General features: G+C 34.9%; 1 protein-coding gene across 1 annotated transcript in view; it reads left to right on the forward strand.

The window, feature by feature from the left end:
• Positions 1-21,849, forward strand: part of SEMA3E (semaphorin 3E) — a 251,646-nt gene that overhangs the window by 205,058 nt on the left and 24,739 nt on the right. Inside the window, exons 6-14 of the mRNA XM_008686187.2 lie at positions 4,296-4,415; positions 5,520-5,662; positions 6,908-7,022; positions 7,428-7,497; positions 10,372-10,516; positions 12,697-12,919; positions 15,684-15,775; positions 18,009-18,050; positions 19,676-19,842. Of these exons, the coding sequence (XP_008684409.1) occupies positions 4,296-4,415; positions 5,520-5,662; positions 6,908-7,022; positions 7,428-7,497; positions 10,372-10,516; positions 12,697-12,919; positions 15,684-15,775; positions 18,009-18,050; positions 19,676-19,842 (1,117 nt within the window). The remainder of the gene's footprint in view (positions 1-4,295; positions 4,416-5,519; positions 5,663-6,907; positions 7,023-7,427; positions 7,498-10,371; positions 10,517-12,696; positions 12,920-15,683; positions 15,776-18,008; positions 18,051-19,675; positions 19,843-21,849) is intronic.

A 21,849-nucleotide genomic window follows, 5' to 3' on the forward strand; every position in this document is an offset into this window, starting at 1 on the left:
AAGCTTGGCGGGCTCAAGAAATTACGTGTAGGTCTCTGTGATTTTACAAGTAATGAAGACCATGAGATATATCGAACAACAGATTTCAAGCTGGAGGATTAGTATGACAGATTTCCGATGCAGAACTCTCCCCCCGTTCTTGTGTCTGTACAGAGAGCCTATGTTGAGCATGACAATAGTAAGTTACATTCACCTGTCAGAACACCCTGTGGATGCTCTATTTTTTTAATAATAAGCGCACTTGACCATCTAAAATTAACATAACATCAGTTACCATCAGAATGCAGTGCTATAACAAATGAAATGTAATAAATGGCATAAAAATCAAGTTGGTTATTTATATTCAGAATATTGAAATAGATCAGACACCAGTTAAATTTATGGCTAAGCTAATACATTTATTAAATATCATGTCTTTATAGACACACAAAACTGAAAACTTGGATATTTCTGCTCTTATCATTGGAACTCTAAAATGTATTTTTTTATTTATATGAAACCTTTTTTTCAATCCATGAAAATATGATTTATCCAGATTTTTTTGCACTCTGTAAAATACCAAGGTGTTGATTCACAAATTTACCCTAATGATATCAAATGGTTATAATTTTAAAGTTTTCCATTGAAATATTTACATATGTACTTTATGTATTTGCTGTAAATAGTATCAATTGTAATGATGCTGAAGTTGGCTCATTTAATTACTATTAGGTAATATTTGTGTCTAAAGACTTATTCTGCTTCATGATTTTTCATTAAAGTTTTTTTCCCTTAGGAAAATGTTTTACCAAGCAGAACTGTTATCTTTTAGTATGAATTTATTTTGTTCTTTACACTGATAACAAGCTATGAAAGGAGAATCTTTCCCTTCTGAGGAAAATCTAACATTTCCAACAGAAACACATTTGGTTCAGTTTACACAGCATTGAGTTTTTAGCACCTGTCTGGTTTCTTTGAAGTTTAAGTCACACAGTTCATATTGTGTTATTTGAATTGTTCACAAACTGTTTTCTTTTATCTGAATACAAAAAGGGAAATGGGGTGAAATTGGTAATACATCATCTTTTCCTTTATGCAGATAACTTGCCTTGAATGTGGTATTATTCGGTATCATAGGGCTGCCATCTAGTGTCTCTAAGGGGTACTTGTTTAAGTTTGTGAAATTGATTAAAAGGAGTAGAATTTTGATACGGTGTTTCAGATTGGGATAAGTGCAATAAAATTGTTGTGAACTAATATGAAGATTATGTTCCCATAATAGTAGTGTTTTCAAATATCAGAGTTCTAGAAATGCTTTAAGAAATTAAGTCAAATCAAGTATTAAAAACTTAATAGAAAACTGTCATGATTTTTAAGAAATCTATTTTTTGTACCCATTGTGCATTAAGCATTCAGCCAAGTTCATATTAGAAAAATAAGTTTTGTTTAGAATAATTTTCCAAAATGGACTTTATGTTTTATATGGGAATATAATCAAGTTTAATAATTAACAACAAAAACACTTCAGAAGAATCCTTGCTTTGGTTGTTCAGTAGTCAATGAACCCTTTTATGGGTCACCTCATTCTTTCATGCCATAAAGTTGATGTTCCCCAAGGCCTTTTAATGAATTTAACATGACTCTCTTTTATCCATGTGCAAGTAGTGCAGAATGCCTCCCATGAACGGATCATATCCCTAACCACTGAATGCATTTTATCTCAAAATACGTCTTCTCCACATACAAATATAACTTTCTGATGAATATAACATTAACTGTCTTGGATATAAATTGCATTGCTTTTTTCCCCTTATGTTACCGAAGAACATGCTTAAATAAGAGTTCTGATACAACTTTTCCGTATCAAATTATATTTTAAGTCCAGAGCATCTTTGTTTTTCATTTTCTGTTACTTTCCTTATCACACCTCTCACTTAGCATACATTCGAGTGTACAGGATGAATTCAACAAATACAGCTCTTTTTTGTTTTTAAACTTGTTACCTGGAAATTTTTCAAATACAAAGAAAAATTGAAAGAGGAGTAAAATTTGCACCTTTATACCATTTACCTAGATTCATCAATTGTTAATACTCTGACATATTTACCCCTCTCTCTCCTGTTTCTCTTATATTACATATATGTATAGTTTAAAAGCGAATTCCTCAGTGGGAAACCTAGATTTTATTTATTTCCTGTATTTTCTTAAGGTATCCTTAGTGGATTTTGTGAACCAAAAGAGTTATTTACATTTACTTTTCTTTGTATAAATGTAAATTAGTTTATTATTACAACATTTCTAAAAGCTTATTTTTGCTAAGCCTTCAAATTCAATTTATATCTCATTTTTCTGTTTTTAAATCTGCTTTAACAAAAGCAATTATCTTCACTTTCTAAAGAGTAAGTCAGTTAACTCGAGTTGAAAATAAACTACTTTATAAAGTGTCCTTTTACAGTTCATTTGATTACTTTCTCAAATTTTAACCCATACAAGCATGTTTAGTCTATTCAAGTTTTTTCAAAGTTTTAAAGGCCTTACCTTCAAAAAAACCTTTTTAAATATTGAAATCATTTTTAAAATGTAATAAAATTTATAAACATGAGGTTCGCCTGGGTAGCTCATTCGGTTGAGCATCTGGCTCTTGATTTTGGCTCAGGTTGTGATCTCAGGGTTGTGGGATCAAGCCCAGGGTGGGGCTCCCTGCTCAGTGGGAGTCTGCTGGAGATTCTCTCCCTCTCCCTCTGTTTCCCCCCCACACCCCGCGCTCTCTCTCTCTCTCTCTCTGTCTCTCTAAGATAAATAAATAAATCATTAAAGAATAAAATGTATAATCATGAGATCAAGTTCTCAAATTCTGTTTATACAGTTGGTCAAATTTTTACACCTATAATTTCGATAATTTTAATTCTAAAATTATTCAGTTAAATGTATTAGAGAATTAGAGATATAATTAATTTGAATCCTCTTAAACTTTAAAGCATTTCAAATACTGTGTGTACATATTCATATTTAACAGAAAACATCTTAATACCTTGAGTTCAGTATAATCATCAACTCTATATTTTGAAACCTGTCCAGAGTTACATGATGGTCATCATGAGAATTTTACCACCCTAAATCAAGGGTGCTGCTTCTATTGATCTGCTACTATCATTTGCTTCTTTTAGAGATTTTGCCAGGGACAGGCCGCTATGCCCAGGACAATCCCTCTGGCACCACTCACGGGCACACTGCTTATCCTTTGTTGTCCCTTTGACAAAAGAGAACTGCAAGTTCCTATGCTTCAGAGGTGTTAGTCTTTCTGCAGTTCCCTTTACCTTTATTTTGTTTTTCTATTTGTTATTTTTTTCCTCTTCTCATAAGCTATTTTAGTGTCTTTCTGGTTATCTCTGAGGACACATTGTCATTTCTTGAAACCCTACATACACTTGTGATTCCTTGGTCTGATTTTAAGTCTGGGTCCTCTAGTGCATGTTACAACTAACTCCATTCCTTCTCTTAACTGACTGATAAGATAATGAATTCTTTATATCGTTCCCATCTGAGCCACACACTTACAAATAAATGACAACTAATTGGATTATTTACAACTTTGTCAGACTTTGTGGTTCCTACAGTAAAATCATGTTCATGGTAGCAACCTCTTGTTCCAAGAGGGATTTGAGTTAGCGGTCTTGCATATCATACCAATAATAATAATATAAAAATTAATAATAATACCCTGATGATATGAAGGTTAAAAGAAGTTTAGTAAAATAAAATGAACTAGATTACTTGTCAAATATTCATATAGGTCTGGAGTGCCTGGGTGGCTCAGTCTGTTAAGAGTCATACTCTTGATTTCAGATCAGTCATGATCTTAGGGTCATTAGATCAAGCCCTGCGTGGGCTCTGCACTCAGGGGGAAGCCTGCTTAAGAATCTTTCCCTCTGCCCCCACTTGTGCATTCTCTCTCTTTCTCTCTCTCTCAAATAAATACATCTTAAAAAAAATATATTCATATAGGTCTTAGTATATGCCAGCTATTATTTGAAGTGTTTGACTCTTTACAATATTTTTGAGTGGTATTCCTGTTTGGAAATGGGGAAACTGAGGCCTAGAGAGGTTAAGCAACTAGCCCAAGTTCACACAGCTAGTAAGGGGCAGTTGATATTCCAGCCCTAGCAATCTGACAGTGCAATCCATGCTCTTACAATGGTATTCATAAGGTCATCTATACAGTACACCTGGATATGTTTGATGTAATTGTGGCTTGCAGATTGTTGTCAGATCCAGAAACAAATACTGACTTCTTTTTAACTGATGTTTCCATGTAGGTAGTGAATTGTTTGCTGGACTCTATAGTGACTACTGGGGTAGAGACGCTGCAGTCTTCCGGAGCATGGGGCGACTGGCTCATATTCGCACCGAGCATGATGACGAGCGCTTGTTAAAAGGTAGGGTTCAGGAGAAAAAAGTATGTATATCAGAATTGAAAACAAGCCTGGAACTCATGGGAAATTTGCCATTTTGATAATAATAACAATACAGATGTCTTTTACAGTTTTTACAAATTTCAGAATTTTAGTAATATTTAGTAATATTAACATATTATCTATCATGTGCATGTATCATTTTATATCAAAATGGACTGGCTCTATTTTAAAACCAAATTGCCATCATAGCATTACTTAGAAATCAGGATTTAAATGAAGAAAACAAACCAAATATATGAAGAGCAAAAAAACCTTCTTTTATCCAATAAGTTGTTTTGTTTTCTCTTGCCAGTTGGTATAATTTTGGATGAATTGATTGCTTTGCTCATTTTAATGGGATCACACACATTGTATTTAGAGACAAAATTCTAGGAAAATCACTAGCCATTCATTGACAGAATTCTTTGTAAGGGATGGTGTTTATGTTTTGGCACACTTGCCTGTCCAGGGATTAAAATGCCATTTAATAATGAATTTTTAAATTTTTTTCAGCCTTTTTATTAAGATTTAGAGTGCATAATCATTATTGGCAGCATGTTATCATTAAAATATTTGATGTAGTATATTAGTCAAGGGTTGTTCACTGAGATCCCTTAGACTACAAACACAAAGACTTAAATTTTCTACCTTAAAATTAAAATGGTCTTCCATGAGCTGCACTGGTAGATAATGTATGAATTTTAAAAATGATAAACTTCTCTGCTCAAATATTGTACATGTATTTCTGTTGACTTTTTATATATACGGGAGGAAATTTGTGGAGATGATCACTATTGTGCCCCTAATCTGTTCTTTTGAATGCATTTAAAGGTATGTTGTTTGAAATTGGTTTTTCCTTTCTTGACTCTTATTTTCCAATTAAAATGTCCTCTCCTAGTTCTAAACAAAACTGTTGGTTTGCAAAGAAAATGAGGGTATCTACATGATTTTACTGTTCATACAAAATATAGAGGAAAAGACTTTATTGAAACTGAACCATTCATGTGATATGTAATTTATTAGAATAACCTAGCATTTTCTTGTGATAACTATTTTACTTTTCTTCTAATTTTTTTATATCTGTAGAACCAAAATTTGTAGGTTCGTATATGATTCCTGACAATGAAGACCGAGATGACAACAAAGTGTATTTCTTTTTTACCGAGAAGGCCCTGGAAGCAGAGAGCGGTGCGCACGCCATTTACGCCAGGGTGGGGCGACTCTGTGTGGTGAGGACTGCCTTTTTCTCTCCTTCTGCGTGCTTATCTCAGATTTACCGTCAGGCCTTGGTGATTGCATAGTAGGCTTTCTACTTCAAGATATTTTCTAGTTAAAAAAAAAAAAAAAGATATTCTAGGATTCTGTAAGCTGCCTAAAACCAGTATTTGCTATGTAATCTTTAGACTTCCCATCTCCTGAAAGTTTTATCTTAAAAGAGCTGTGCCTTGTGTGTGATCTTCCTCACACTCAAAACCACGCTAAGAAGAGCTGGTCTGTAGTTAGGCTGCACTTTTTCCCACACAGAAGTTTGAGCTTCCTTTTTATTTTATTTTTTTTTAAGATTTTATTATTTATTTGACAGAGAGAGCCAGCCAGCGAGAGAGGGAACACAAGCAGGGGGAGTGGGAGAGGAAGAAGCAGGCTCCCAGCGGAGGAGCCTGACGCGGGGCTCGATCCCAGGACTCTGGGATCACGTCTTGAGCCGAAGGCAGACGCTTAACGACTGAGCCACCCAGGCGCCCCCCCATTTTTAAAAATTAATTTAACCAAAGTCTTTTTAGTTTCTTTAGTCCACATTCTAAGTAATTTATGTTATGCTTCAACAATTCACTCGGTTGATTCTGTAGAAAAAAACATCTGTGGTTGGTTGGGTATTCAAATAGGCTGTTAGCAAATGTTCAAAACCAACTGAAGTAGCAATATGTATTGAGAGAAAGCTAATAATATTGCAAATGTAAAGTTACTTTGATATTTAAGAATAAACTTAAGAGGAAATTTATATATACATATATATGTGCATGTAGTACATTTGTGTGTGTATATGTATGCAAATATGTATGTACTGTGTATGTGTGTGTATGTATTTCAAGCTTTTTTTTCTTTTAGAAAAAGAAAGAATGGATCCTTTCTGTATTTCCAAGATAAGCAGATTATTTATCATTAAAATAATATTAAAGTTCACTGTGTTATCAAAGCCACTACTTTATATAGGATAGACCACTCTATTAACATTCTTTAGTACCTGGAAAGCATATTTAATGGCCCAGAGTGGAAGTGTACTAACAAGGCAGAATGTGCAAAGCTCAAGGAATTTTGGGGGGATTGCACGTATGGTATTATTTGAGGATTAGGCTACATTTTCCGGATTAAATTTAAAAAATTACAACCGTTCTCATCTGCACATCTAATAATATACAATTTGTTGTTGTTAGAAGCTCTTTAGGTACTCACTCACCTGCTTTTGTTCGTCACAGAATGATGTAGGTGGCCAGAGGATACTGGTGAATAAGTGGAGCACTTTCCTAAAAGCCAGACTGGTCTGCTCAGTACCAGGCACGAATGGAATAGACACCTATTTTGATGAATTAGGTAAATCTTCTTGAGAGAATTGAATTTTACTCTTTGATGTGTAGTCCTCTCTACCCCTCACTATCTCTAGCACGTATGGGAACTTGCTTCTTGCAATGAGCAAGTTTCTGTTCTTTTCATTGTGGCCAGATCCACACGGTGGGGTCAGGGGAGTTGCAGGAACAGGAGATCCCTCTGAATAGCTGACAGTCAGCACCTCGTTCCTTCCTTGAGGCCCAGCTCAAGGTCATCCTGAACAGCCAAGTGTTTCACTCTGTTGTGATTTGGTCATGGGCGTACGACTGTGTACGGAAAGGAATTGATGTCTTCAATCTGTAATGGGTTCTAAGCTATTTTATGTCAATAGATTTTCTTTACACGCAGAGAGGACTAAAAGTACTCATGTAATGGTCTTTAATTTTACAGAGGATATTTTCTTGCTGCACACCAGAGATCATAAGAACCCAGTGATATTTGGACTCTTTAACACTACCAGGTGAGAAATTTATATGATCTATGAAAACATGAAACAAAATATGCCTTACTCCTTTACTGTGTATGTAAGTAGGAAATACTGTTGACCCATTGTCATTGTCTATTATTTTATGTTACCAATTTCTCTTCATTCTCTTATATTTGCAGTTGTTCTTTTATTTTTAAAACCATGGCCTCAATTCAGATCTTTGTTTCTGTTTGAAGCGCCCCAGCATCCTTCTGTGCTCAATATCCTAATCTCCTTCCTCTCTGACCTACAACAGAATGAATTTCTTATCATAGTTTATAAGATATTAGTTCCATGCTATGGAGGCTAGCATAATTCTTTTAATTGTTATATAGTTTTCCGAGTAAGGTTTTCAACGCTCTCTATCAACTGTTAGCCACTCCGCTTTGGAAGTTTTTCCTATGAGATTATACCTTGACAGAATCTGTGTCTAACTCATTAGGGTTCCATCACTATGGTTTTATTTACCCACCTGTCTTGCTTCAAATGACTTTCTCTTCCAAAACTGCTTTATATCAGTTCTCTGGTACTTGTCATTGCTATCTGTAAGAAATATTCGTTGATATCTTAATCACAGAGTACTTTGCTCACTCCTTTACCCAGGTTGTCCTGATCCCATGTAGATTCGTAGCAAACATATATTTATGATTTGCCTTCCATGTTTTAAATTTAAATAAACTGTTCAAGCTTAGGGCATATAATCTATTATTTTTCTCTTTAACATGAGAGTGTTGGAAAAATATGAAATGTTATTTCACGTGTGTCAATACATGAATGAAAAAATATCATGAGAATCAGTTTTGGTTGAAAGTTTACACATGTAATTTCCTGAGTGTGTCTTTCCAAATAGGGGAGAGTGGGGGTGAGATGACTGGAATGAGAAATAAAGAATATACCTTAGGGCTGCTTGGGTGGCTCAGTTGGCTAAGTATCCAACTCTTGATTTTGGCTCAAGTCATGATCTTAGGGTCTTGAGATGGAGCCCCGTGTTGGGCTCTGCTCTCAGCGCAGAGTCTGCTTGAGATTCTTTCCCTCCCTATCCCCCTTCCCTTACTCTCTCTTGCTCTTGCTCTCTCTCTCTCTCAAATAAATAATTCTTAAAAAAAAAAAAAAAGAAGAATATACCTCAGTTCTTTGGACAGGGATAGAATGATCGAATTCCCTTCCTCTTTTGCATTGCACTGGTCGTAAACTATATCATAATCATGTCTACCTTGTTTGCTCAGGGTCTCTCCACAAAGCTTTCGTTTGTTTTTTCAACAGGTGATTCCTTATGCTCACTTTGAAAAAAATAATAAAGTTCTTTCGATAAATATTGTTCTATTATAGGGAGACCTTTTCTTCAACAGAGAAACATGGAAACAATTTTGCTCTCAGTTCTTCCTTGATGCAAAGTAAAGTAGCGAATATAGACTGGTAGTTGTCACAGTCTACGGAAAATCCCTGACTTTTTTTTTTTAACTTCATCTTTATTCTTATGCCAGTGAAGAATTATACACCGCATTCTAATTCCATGGCTTTATATAATAAAAGCTACAGGATAACCAGAATAGGTTCTCTGTGGGTTAGTATGGTCAGTTTATAAGCTACTTTTCGAAGTGATAGCATAATGGATCTGTCTAGATTTCAAAGACAACACATTATTTTCTTCCATAATTTCAATTTTGACTGTTCAATTTATACCTAAATCTGAGGAAAAGGCTTCCCAGCTGTTACCTGACGTAAAGGTTGATTTTTGTAGCATGGTGATCAAAGGTTTATTGCCACTTCAGTTGCGAGACTATCTCTGGTTTTCTCACTATCGTAGGCATTTCCAATTGCTTCAAGGTGTGTTATAAAATGTGTGAATTGATGTCCTAAGACAGTAACATAACCGCTGTTCCACAGGTGTCTCCAAGTGTAGGAACTTCTACATTTAGAAAGACCTGCACATTGTGCGGAACACTTGCCCAAACATTGATTATTTTGATTATCACAGGAGCTGGGGACATGTTAGCATTCATTCAGATCATGCCAAATTAAGGAATACGGCCATATTTTTAAAACAAATCACTTAAAAATGTCCTTTCGCAGAATCTTCTCACAAATGCTGCCAGTGAAACTTGCTATCGTTAGTCATCTGCTGTCTTTATCCTTCGAAGTAGAACTTTTTATTAAAAAAAAAAAAAGATTTCAGTTGTTGCTAGTTCTGGAGGTAAAGAATCTGAGTTTTATATAATTGAAGTCATTTTCCCCCAAATTAATGTAGTTTAGTCCAGTCCTCTTTTCCCTCTGGTACAGTTGCAGTGGCCTGGAGGTCACGGGAGGAGGGGATATACAGCAAGCTTCTTGATGCCTTTGTGACCCCAAGGTAAAGAATGGAACAAAGCCCCAAAGTTTCATAAGACTTGTTATTTGATCATATACACTGAAAAATCAAGTAAAATTTGAACAGAATTAGCAGTATTAACAGCATAGTGATTAGGCAAACACTGTCTACTGTGAATACGAAACAACATACAAGGAGATAAAGCTTAAAATGAATATTCAACTTGGGAATTAATCATTTCAAATATTCAGGCCATATTTTCCTTCATAAAAATATAAAAACGTGGTGTCAGATTTAGCGATAATAAAGTGAGGTGACAGATGTCACTTTTCTTAGTCTAACAATATCATTTTCAGTTTATTGTAATAAGATAAAGCAATGGTAAATTTTAGAGTTCCAGTACTTAAAATATTGCAGTAGTTAATATTTCTAGAATATCCCTTATCTAAGAGATTGCAACTTTTTTATCCAAAAGACTTCATCCTTTTCTCTGTAGTCTGAAGGGTGTGACTAGCTCAGCTAGTCAGTTCCAGAATAGTAATTATCTATTTTTTTTCCAGTAATATATTTAGAGGGCATGCAATATGTGTCTATCACATGTCTAGCATCCGGGAAGCCTTTAATGGACCATATGCACATAAGGAAGGACCTGAATACCACTGGTCACTCTATGAAGGAAGAGTCCCTTATCCAAGGCCTGGTTCCGTAAGTTTAGGCATTTAACAAAATATTCTTCTTTTTTAAAGGCTCTCTTAGTAATATTTTGTCCAGTGTTTCAGATGCTTTAGAAGACTTCCACTAAACAATTAAGAAATTCTACACCCAAAAATATGCTTGATTACTTGTACAGTAAAGAAATAATCCTTCTTATATCTGGTTGTATGCTTTTTATTTAATGAAAACGTCTGTGATGAGTACATCTTAGCATTATAAAGTATATATTATCATTGATATTTTGGCTGTCTAAGTAACCCCAACTGAAATTGTATTTTTAAGATACTGGTGAACACAGACACATCCAGTAAAAAGAGCATCATATCCCTCCACTTCTTCAGAAGAATTAGTGTCACATGCAATTTCCAAGGGGAAGAACCTTATCAAATAATTACATTGTAATATTTGAGTCAGCCTCTCAGCTCCCTAGGCCAAACTTTCTCCTTACTTCTCACTCTAGCTTAACTGGATTAAGCTTTTTCTCTGCCTTGCCAGAATACTTAGCATCTCATTCAGTATCTTTGCTGGCTCCTAGAAGAAAAATGCCAATACAAAAGTGCCACTAGAGTTCCAGAAGTTTTACCACTGGCCTCTGTGCACTCATGCTGCCGAGATTCTCCCTAACTCGCCATGCAGACTTCTGTGCTTTTACTTAACACATGTATCTAAAAATGATGATGATGATAACGATGTTGGTTTTGTATCGTGTGTCCTGTGCGCACAACTAAGTTGGCAAAACGTAGGCTCATTGTATGTGCTCATGGACCATGGAGAACAGACATTTAACTTGTCGTACAAGTCGAAGTCTACACTCTTTTGAGCAGCTGGTGAAAACCCATCACTGTGCTGATTCCTCAAATACTTGAAGTGAAGTAGGAACCGTTTTTGCCGAGCCAAAATCCAAAGTGGAAACAAACCTTACCTCCATTAACAAGTGTAAAGCTTTACCATTTCAATCATTCTCACTAGCTTAAAATTATTACTTCCAGTAAGACATAAAGTATACTTTATTTCACTCTATTGATTGAAATTACAATTTAAATGGAGAAAACCCACTCCTGTGGCTTTGCTGGAAATGCTTCTTGAAACCACATGGTATTAAAGGAGATTTGGAGGAAGTGACTGGTTACTGAACTGCTTCCAGGCTGGGCCAGAGTGTTTCCAATTATGTATCATGTAAGTACTCTCCAGTGAAAAATTCAGGCCAAATTAAGAAACATGACCTGAATTTTAAAACAAACCATTAAAAATGCCCTCTTTGCAGAATCTGATTACTACACTACTGTATTTATACCCGAAAGCGGAAAATTCTTTATCAACATAATCATGCAATTGCTGCTGATTCTGGAGGGAAATATACTAAATGAGGAAGTGCTTAATAGTGAGCATGAATCAACACAGTTAAAGGTATTCCAAGAAGTAACTGAGGTGCTATTGAACATTTATTTTTTGAATCAGTGATTTAGGAATTCAGGCATGTTATAGCAAATATTTCTCGATTTCTCAATTTATTGTGTTGAATCCACACAGAAATAATATAAACTCATACAGATTACAGAACAGAGAGGGTTTTTTTGTCCTTAATTAACACTAACAGAATTGTAATATAGGTTTCTTTGTTACAGCACTAAAATTCTATAGTCAGTGAGTCCATTGGAACCATCACATTATTATCTTAGTCTCAGTAATAGGAAAACTGTCTTGTGCAGTTGTGATCCTTAATCCAGGGTGGGGGATTTAACACAACAAAGAGGCTTTTTTTTTTTTTTTTTTTTTGCTATGAAAATAACATTGTTTACCTTCGGAAGTTAATTTACAATGTGAAAAAATAAATTTCAGAAAACGGGGGCAATAACAATATTTATGTTAATATGCATTTTTACCACCCTTGAATTTTACCAGTATTATTTAGTACTTCATTTTTCCAAGATTTCACTACTTTCTTTGTTTTTCTAGAGCTGCATGTTTGGAATAATTCAGTCTTTCTTTGCAGTCTTTAATGCACATTTTATTTCTCTAATGATTTTATTTCTCTAATATGTGGTTAGTAGATATTTCTAAGTGCAGTTGACTAATTGAACATGTCCAGTTTCCTGATTGTTTTCATAATTGATAATAAATGTGTTCTTTAGATTTAAGACAGAAAAAAAAATTATCTACTTGTATTTCAGTGTGCCAGCAAAGTGAATGGTGGGAAATACGGAACCACCAAGGACTATCCTGATGATGCCATCCGATTTGCAAGAAGCCATCCACTTATGTACCAGCCCATAAAACCTGCCCATAAAAAACCAATCCTGGTAAAAACAGATGGAAGATATAACCTGAAACAAATAGCAGTAGATCGAGTGGAAGCTGAGGATGGCCAATACGATGTCTTGTTCATTGGGACAGGTAAAGAGATTAGAAAGTACTGAGACATATATGTTGAATCTTAAAATCAATAACATTATTAGTATTTTAAAAACCTACGAACATATCTGTTAATCCAGTAGACCATTTTGCACACTGCTTATTCCCTGCAACGGAAGAGAGGATTTGGGGCAGTTACAGCGCATAATTCCTGATACACAGTCAATACTTCATATCTTTGAACAAGTGAGTAAGTGAAGGATTGAGTAATTGATGTTAATAAAAAACACTGGTTCCAAGCAGAACTTCTCGACGAGGAAGGAGGCCACCATAGCAAGGATGGCTGTGCTGTCCATCCTCCAGGTCCACTGCTGCCTTCGGCTGTTCAGTAAGGTCTCAAGGGCTCCTAAACCGCTTGGGACAGTAACTTCACCTAAATCTATCATCACAACAGTTCTTACCAGGCCCCATCAGAATCAACCGTTTGTACCAAACAGGCCAAGTGATACTCGTAACGGAGGTAAACTTTTAGAGCAAAGCTATAATATCCTGCATTACTGAAACAAAATAATAAATATGCTAAAAAGTGATACTTTCAAATAAATCTACAACTTCAGTTAATTCCACACATTAGATCTAGCTTGTGGAAGAGAACTTGGAATCTTTTAGCATCTGGGTAATATAGAACAAATTCCGTCAAGTACTTTAAAATTCTATAGCCATTTAAAAAGCCTTTTATTATTTTTTTTAAAGATTTTATTTATTTATTTGACAGAGAGAGAGACAGCCAGCGAGAGAGGGAACACAAGCAGGGGGAGTGGGAGAGGAAGAAGCAGGCTCCCAGCAGAGAAGCCTGATGCGGGGCTCGATCCCATAACGCCAGGATCACGCCCTGAACTGAAGGCAGACGCTTAACGACTGTGCCACCCAGGCGCCCCTAAAAAGCCTTTTAAATGATCATTTCTTTCTTTTTTTCATATGCATGATAGTCATTGCTACAGCAGTTGCTATTTAGAAGAGTAAGCATCCTACCATATGTAACTTCAGTCATAGACATAATTCTACAGAGACATTGCATATATGTAGATCAGGAGCCAGGACATAATATTAGTATTGGTGCTTGGGCTTCTCCATTCATACTTTTTTGAAAAAGCAAAGATTTAAGTAAGGAAACATTCATCTGATTTGCAGAAATTGATGTCTGGTGTAGGCTATCTTTTATCCTTATTTTGCGAGGTTCATGTTAATGTGCTCTGCACTGTGGATTCAAGATTAACAAAGCATCACATTTCTTTAACAAACTTAAAATTACTTGGTCATGCATGAATTCACTCATAATGACATCTAGTAGAGCTTTTTTTTTTTTTTTTAAAGTTCCATAAGCAAGAAGAATATTTGATAGACCTAAGCATAAATTAAGCCTGGGAAAAGGTATGTTATTTTTCAGTGTCCTGGAAAGCAGCAGTCATATACAGTATATCAATCCAGGAGTGTTTTTGGAAATACTTTCTCATTAGATTGACCAAAGCTGTCTGAGAAAATTCCGGAAATATCAGATATATACTTATGCTATCATGTAAATGATGTTTAACTCAGAGATATCATTATACTGAGCCATAGCTTTACAGCACAAAAGAACATATTTGATGAAAGTGTGATGAGTACAACATTGGAAAATCCCACCAATTGTAGTTATTTTTCTGCATGTGTGTGTGTATGTGTGTATGTACAATACTGTATATAGGGAGAGAAAGTCCTTCTTGCAAATCACTAGTTGCAAATTAATAATTTGAAATTCATCTTTGCTTTTTGTGTGATATAATAATTTAATGTTTATTATGTGTTCTTGGCTTAAAAATTATAGTTTGTATTCCTTTTCATGTACTATACGGGTTATTGTTACTAGTTTTATTTTAAACAAATTTTATTAACCCAACCACAAAATTTGATAATTTTTAAACAAATTACTTAAATACCGTATAATTCTTAGGTCATTACCTCCAAAGTGCTAATTTTTTCTGAACTGTAAAATTTTAGCACTGCATCAAATTATTCTTACAGGCAAATTAGTGTCTTATTAAATTTTTTATTGAAAAGACCAAGCTGATAAAATCAGGTATAATAAAAATTTGGTGGAATTTTGAAATATGAATTTAAATTTATAAAATTATTAATAATTATGGAATCCAGACGATTAGTGCAAGAGTACTTATACTCTTTTCTCAGTAGTAGATACTTGAATTTTTCGTATTAAAAGTGTGTATAGGCGGGGCACCTGGGTGGCTCAGTCGTTAAGCGTCTGCCTTCGGCCCAGGGCGTGATCCCGGCGTTCTGGGATCGAGCCCCATGTCGGGCTCCTCCGCTGGAAGCCTGCTTCTTCCTCTCCCACTCCCCCTACTTGTGTTCCCTCTCTCGCTGGCTGTCTCTATCTCTGTCAAATAAATAAATAAATAAATAATCTTTTGGAAAAAAAAAAGTGTGTATATATATAATATGATATCAAATATCATTATATATAAGTACATTTTTATTTCTCAGTCTTTAACTGAAATTCCAAATCAGATTATTTGAAAAATAATTACATGTTATTTGGTCTTATTTTTTAGCCAAGCATATAAAGTTATTTTTTTACTCTTTGAAAATATGCATATATAAGTAGTCATATTGCTTCAGCTAGCAATGATTATCTGTTTCATGCATCTAAATCTCAAAGCTTATTCAAATTCATAGTCCCTGCATGGTTTTTAATTGTTTTGGAAACCAGATTGTGACAAGCTTCTGGTTTATCTCTTTTCCTTTCTTACAGATAATGGAATTGTACTGAAAGTAATCACGATTTATAACCAAGAAACAGAATCAATGGAAGAAGTAATTCTAGAAGAACTTCAGATATTCAAGGTATTTTTGTAAAAAAAAAAAAAAAGAAAAGAAAAGAAATCACCAATATTTATGTATTATAGACAATTGCAAATGAGTTGTAAATAGGAAAGATGTTAGGTCAGTTTTTTTTCTAACGGGTATGTTGTGAATTCAGAGTGAATTTGAAGTGAGAAATGGTTTAAAATCTATGTGATTATTGTAGATTATTCAAATGAGAAGGCCAGTATTTCCCCAGCTAGCATGAAAAGAACTTCAGTATATGAACTGTGATTTAAAGAAATAACACATACCACATATGAATTCTAGAATCATTATTGCAAAGTCTCATTTTACAAATGTACTACCAACATAGTCAATTAAAACAAAGCAGTAGGTTTCGTGTTGTGGACATTGTGATAAATATATTGCTTTTTATCATATCTATTACCACAAAGAATTTACTGAAAAAGAAAACTAAAAAATGATAATGCAAAGGTTAGACATGACAATTGTATGTATACATACACACAGAGAGACACACACACACAGACTCAAGTGTCAATGTTTGTGGCAGGTGTGGTCTTTAAAATCACCGTGAACACTACATTAGTGAATACTGGCCAATGCTCCTAGGGGACACACGCAGTTAGGTTCCTGTGAGTCTCTAGTCACAACATTTTTGTCACCTGGTCAGTATATAACATTGGTCCTTTTGTGTTTTTATTGAAAGACACCTTATTTAGTTTATGTTGTTGATTAACGTGAAGCTCATGATCCACGGCATTATAACGCATGCATAAACAGAGCTTACTTAACACATGTATTTTCCCATAATACACATCACAGCCTTTCGAAGCTTTGAAACACTAGACTGCACTTCAGCGCTTTGCTTAGAGGCCATTCTAAACATCAGAATTGCCTATAAAAAGCACAAGAATGTGGAAACTGTGGCATTAAGTAGACCATGAAAAGGACACTTGTTTAGAATACAAGAGCTGAAACAAGGAGACAATGTCGCATTCATTGATCTCAGCTGGGGTTGTACTCGTTGGGCAACCAAAATTTATTACCTCTATGTGCCTGCATGTGCCCACGAACACTGTAAGTATTAATAGTGGGATTACAAATGAAGTTTAGCAAGTAAGCAAAGTTGTAAAACAAAACAAAACAAAAGTCTGCAAATTATGAAGATTGACTGTAGTATATGTTTGTAATGGATACGTATGAAAATATTTTATTGATGAAAAACAGTTCGTTTCACCTTGGCTGTCCTGGAGATTAGATTCCCCATAGCCACACCCGAAGTTAACCACGTTCCTATCTCAACCAGGGCAGCTATGTTTTTGTTTATCTTGCATATTGGATTTCTGCGTCAGATTTCATTTCACATTAGGGATGATAACTCCCCTATGAGGAGCACCTGCCACAGTGTTTTGTTTATATCAACCCTAAGAAACACCGTCACTGGAATGAATAAATGAGGTGTGCATGCCTGCATAAAGGGTTCTGTAGTTGAAAATATTGAAAAAAATATTTACACAGGGGATCAAATTTTCTCTTTGAAAAAATAATTCTTTGAAGGATAATCATCCGCAGAGTGGATCCCACCTGCCTGTTGCTTGTCTACTGGCAGAATCCATCTGAATTTGTGGTACTCATTTGAGACACTTGAGTCTTAATCACCAGCCCTAGAATAACAGGCTCTCAAAGCTGTGTTATAGATCATCCTTCCTCTGTTGCAATTTGAAGACAATCAAGTTACTCATCTTGCTCAAAGCATCCTGGGTTCATATTGATTGACCATGATAATTCCAACAGAAAAAGTATTTTATTTAGGCTTGTATTTAAACAATTAAAGTCACGCGGTTTGTTAACAATATCACCTATTCAGAAACATAACTTTCACTTCTAATGGTTCAAATACTTCATAAGAAAGAACGCTGTGATCGACCATTTATTTAGAGATACTTGAGTTTCCAAAGCTTGAGTAATATTCAAATGCAAATACAAGTTATATTTCAGAAACAAATGGTAAGCTATTTAGATTACTCACTACTTTTTTCATCTTACTTATCTGTCCTATTCCATTAAAGAGAGTTTTTAAAAGAAAGCTATATTTTAGTGTAATTATATGTTCCTATTAATTTGCTAAAATGAAAGCTATAGGCTAGCATAGAACTAGTCATATACCTAATATGAGTTCAGATGATTTACAACCATATTAAAGTATGTTCCTGTGTTTCTTTAAAAACTTAAAAAACTTTTTTTTCAGAATCCTGTTCCTATTATTTCTATGGAGATTTCTTCAAAGAGAGTAAGTTTGTGTGTATGTGCGTGTGTACATATGTATATGTGAGTCAAGGTCCAGGATAAAGAGCAGAAGTAGATGTGCTTATACATGAACAAGTTACAGTTTTATTCTGCTACAACTATATAGCGACTTACATGTAATAGATTTATTTTTCTATTATTAGAGGAAGGAATAAGAGTAGATTTACTTCTATAATCATGATAGGATGTTATTCTGTAATTTTTTTGTTAGAAGTTTTTGCAAAACTAACGGTAAATGATCGTAACACAAGAGTGTGCAGTGAAACATAGACCTCCTCTCCACTTCACTAGAACCAGTTTCTGGTGCAAATTTCTCCAGAAATAGTTGTTGCATATAGTATCTCAAATTTATTTATAAATAACTATTTCTGTTTAGGCAAACAGAAACGTGTAATGTTAATTGTTCTGCTACTTACTGTTTTTACTTAACAATGTATCTTACAGTTTATTCCCTCAATCTATGTATATATCTGTATCACTCTTTTAAATGTTACATGTTAGTGTGCACTATTGGTGGGAATGTAAATTGGTGCAGCCAATATGGAAAACATTACAGTTTCCTCAGTGTATTAAAAATAGAACTTATGATTAAACAATTTCATTTCTGGGTATGTATCCAAAGGAAACAAACCACTAACTCTGAAAGATACCTGTACCCACATTTATTGTGGTATCATTTACAATGGCTAAGACATGGAAACAACCTAAGTGCCCATCAGTGGATGAATGGATAGAGAAAATGTGACATATGTGTACAGTGGAATATTATTCAGCCACAAAAAGAAGGAAATCCTTCCATTTGTGACAACATGGGTGGGCCTTGAGAGCATTATACTGAGTGAAATAAGAAAAGACAAATACCATATAAACTCACTGATGTGTGAAATTGAAACAAACACAACAAAAAGAACGAGTTTGTTTTTTTGCAGAGAACAGTTTGGCAGTTGCCAGAGGCAAGGGGTGGGAGGTGGGCGAAACGGGTGGACAGGATCAAAAGGTACAAACTTCCAGTTATAAAGGAAGACCTGGGAATATAATGTACGGCATGGTGATTATAGCTAATGATACCCTAATGTATGTTTGAAAGTTGCTGAGAGAGCACAAAAAACAATTCTACCTATGTGTTGAGGAATGTCAACTGGACTTATTGTGGTGATCATTTCACAATACAAACAAATGTTGAATCCTTATGTTATACACCTGAAACTAATATAGTGTTATTTGTCAATTGTATCTCAGTTTAAAAAGTGCAACAACAACAACAGAAGACCATTTACATATTCAGTCTGTTCTTGGGCATCCCTAAAGTTCTTTTAAAAAGATCTACTGTGTTAAATGACGAAAGAGGCTTTCTATTTATGTAACAAAAGAGCAGTCAACTTCTTGAGATTTTTGTCAAGCTCAGTGTAGCAGTTTTGTTACTTGGGCATCCAGGCCTATAAAAGTATTTCAGATCTTAGAGAAATGAAAGTACCAGTGTTCCGTTACCCATCCTGAGAAACTGCAGTAATTTAAGTGAACAGTCACAGAAGTGATTGTGTATAAATGTGAATTTCCGTGAGCGTTCTGTCCCTGTCTGTTAGTGGCCTCTCTCTTTGATGTCTCCAGCAACAGCTGTATATTGGATCTGCTTCTGCCGTGGCCCAAGTCAGATTCCATCAGTGTGACATGTATGGAAGTGCTTGTGCCGACTGCTGCCTGGCCCGAGACCCTTACTGTGCCTGGGATGGCATATCCTGTTCCCGGTATTACCCGACAGGCACCCAGGCAAAGAGGTGAGAGAGGCCTCAATGGATTATTTCCCTTGTTTAGAAAAGCCATAGCACTTTTTAAAATATTTTTCTTTCTGCACACATCCCATGAAAATAACCATGTTAGTTTTGTTTAAATAAGCCATCGTAGTCATACTTTGTTCATAATATAAGCTTTGAAAGTTGAATTTTCCTTGAAAATAACTCCTATCAGTTATTGGGTAGAGATTAGAGTTTTTATTGTTGTTGTTGTTTTTTTTAACCCATGTTTGAATCAATTCTTCCCCCTCCTGCCACTTTTGCTGCAAGACATGGAACCAGTTTAGATAAACTTAAAATGTGGAAATGTCAAGCCACCGCACATGAGGGAGTCAAAGACTTGAAAGAAAAATAAATAAATAAATTCTAAAATACATCCTGCATATGCCCCATGTCCTCTCAACCAGCTGGTCTTCATTTATTTCATTTTGAAAGTGAATATTTTAACTCCTAGGCAAATGTATGACCTGTATAATTAATGAAACGTGTGATTTAATTCAACACAAATGAAAGGTACTTAGAGACCTCCAAACTCTAATGTGTACAATTCAGCGAGATCACTGCCACTTGTAAGAGAAGGTAAATCTCAGGATTCTTTGAACAGGAGATGTTGAGGTCCGGAAAGTATTTTGAGGGATGGAGATATTTCTTCACTCAAGCCATATGAAATTGTGCGTTCTTTGTGGGAAAACATAAAGGAAAATATTTTTATTTATAAGAGAAGAAGCATTTATTTTTTTCTCCTAGTAAAGTGACCAAAGACAATATAAAGCAAAAACATAGAACTATATACAGTTTCCTTACTGAAAATTAAGTTTTTATTAATTCAATTATTTTTACTCTTCCACTCTGGGTTACTTCAAACTGTTTTTAAAATATAATTTAACCCACCTTACTATAGTTATTATTTTTATAAGTTCACATTGGTAGTAGAACCTCATTTTTAAAAAAGTCACTCATTCAGAACCTGCGTTAATTTGATGTTAGCTAATTTGACGTTCTTACCAGTGAGAACTTAAAGTATGTAATAGGCGAATAGTGAAAAGATCCTTTGAGAGGATACTTGTTAACTAAATAACTCACCAACTGTTTTCAAGAATCAAGCAAATTGATTTTGTACAAATCCTTGTTGATATTTAAAAATACCTCTGGAAGAATATGGCCATGTTACTATGTAAAAATACTGTTCAGTGATTTATTCACCCATTATGCCAGCTGCTGTACAAGGTGCAAGGAGGATGAAGAAGCGGTCAATACTCCCTGGCTATACGAAATCAGAACCTAAAGTGGAAAATGTAATTGTAAATAAGGATGATAGTAGGTGACTGCTGAGCACTTACTACATATAAGGTACTGGACTAAGCACTGTACACATTATACATTATTTAATTCTCAAAACAACCCAACCTTTGAGCTCAGTCTCGTAGGTAGAAATATAAGAAGTTCCAGTTAAAGGAAATTGTACAAAAGGCATAAAATGTTCGGGGAAAACCATGTAGTTCCGGAGTAAAGTAGCTAGTTCTAAGGGTGGAAAGGTAATTTCATCCAAAATAATTAAATGAATTATTTTGTTATTAGCAACAATAACAATGTTTGCAAGCCGTGTATCGAATACTTATGAATAACAAGGTTTTGTTTTAGGTACGCAATAGGGGTGATGAATTCTAACTGAACAGTTCCCATAGCTAAATACTTCTTGATCCATGATGCTTCTTATTAAAGTATACATCCACAGGCTTGATAATACATTTATAAAGGGTGGACAAAACGTTATTTAGTAAAAGTCGAACGAATGAGCAAGATCTTAGGAAGGAGCGCAGTGCTCAAGTCAGGAGTGGTGCTCATAAATGAATGAGTTCAGTTGAGTGACATGTAATGGAGATCTTTCAGTGGGGTCAGATTCTTTTGAACCATCACCCACCCCTGGAGGAGAACTTTTTGGATGGGTTCCAGCACATGAGGAGAAAATAGTTTGCTTTTACAGCAGATCAT

This window comes from Ursus maritimus, unplaced genomic scaffold (genome assembly GCF_017311325.1).
Source record: "Ursus maritimus isolate PB19 unplaced genomic scaffold, ASM1731132v1 scaffold_3, whole genome shotgun sequence".
Lineage (NCBI taxonomy): Eukaryota > Metazoa > Chordata > Mammalia > Carnivora > Ursidae > Ursus > Ursus maritimus.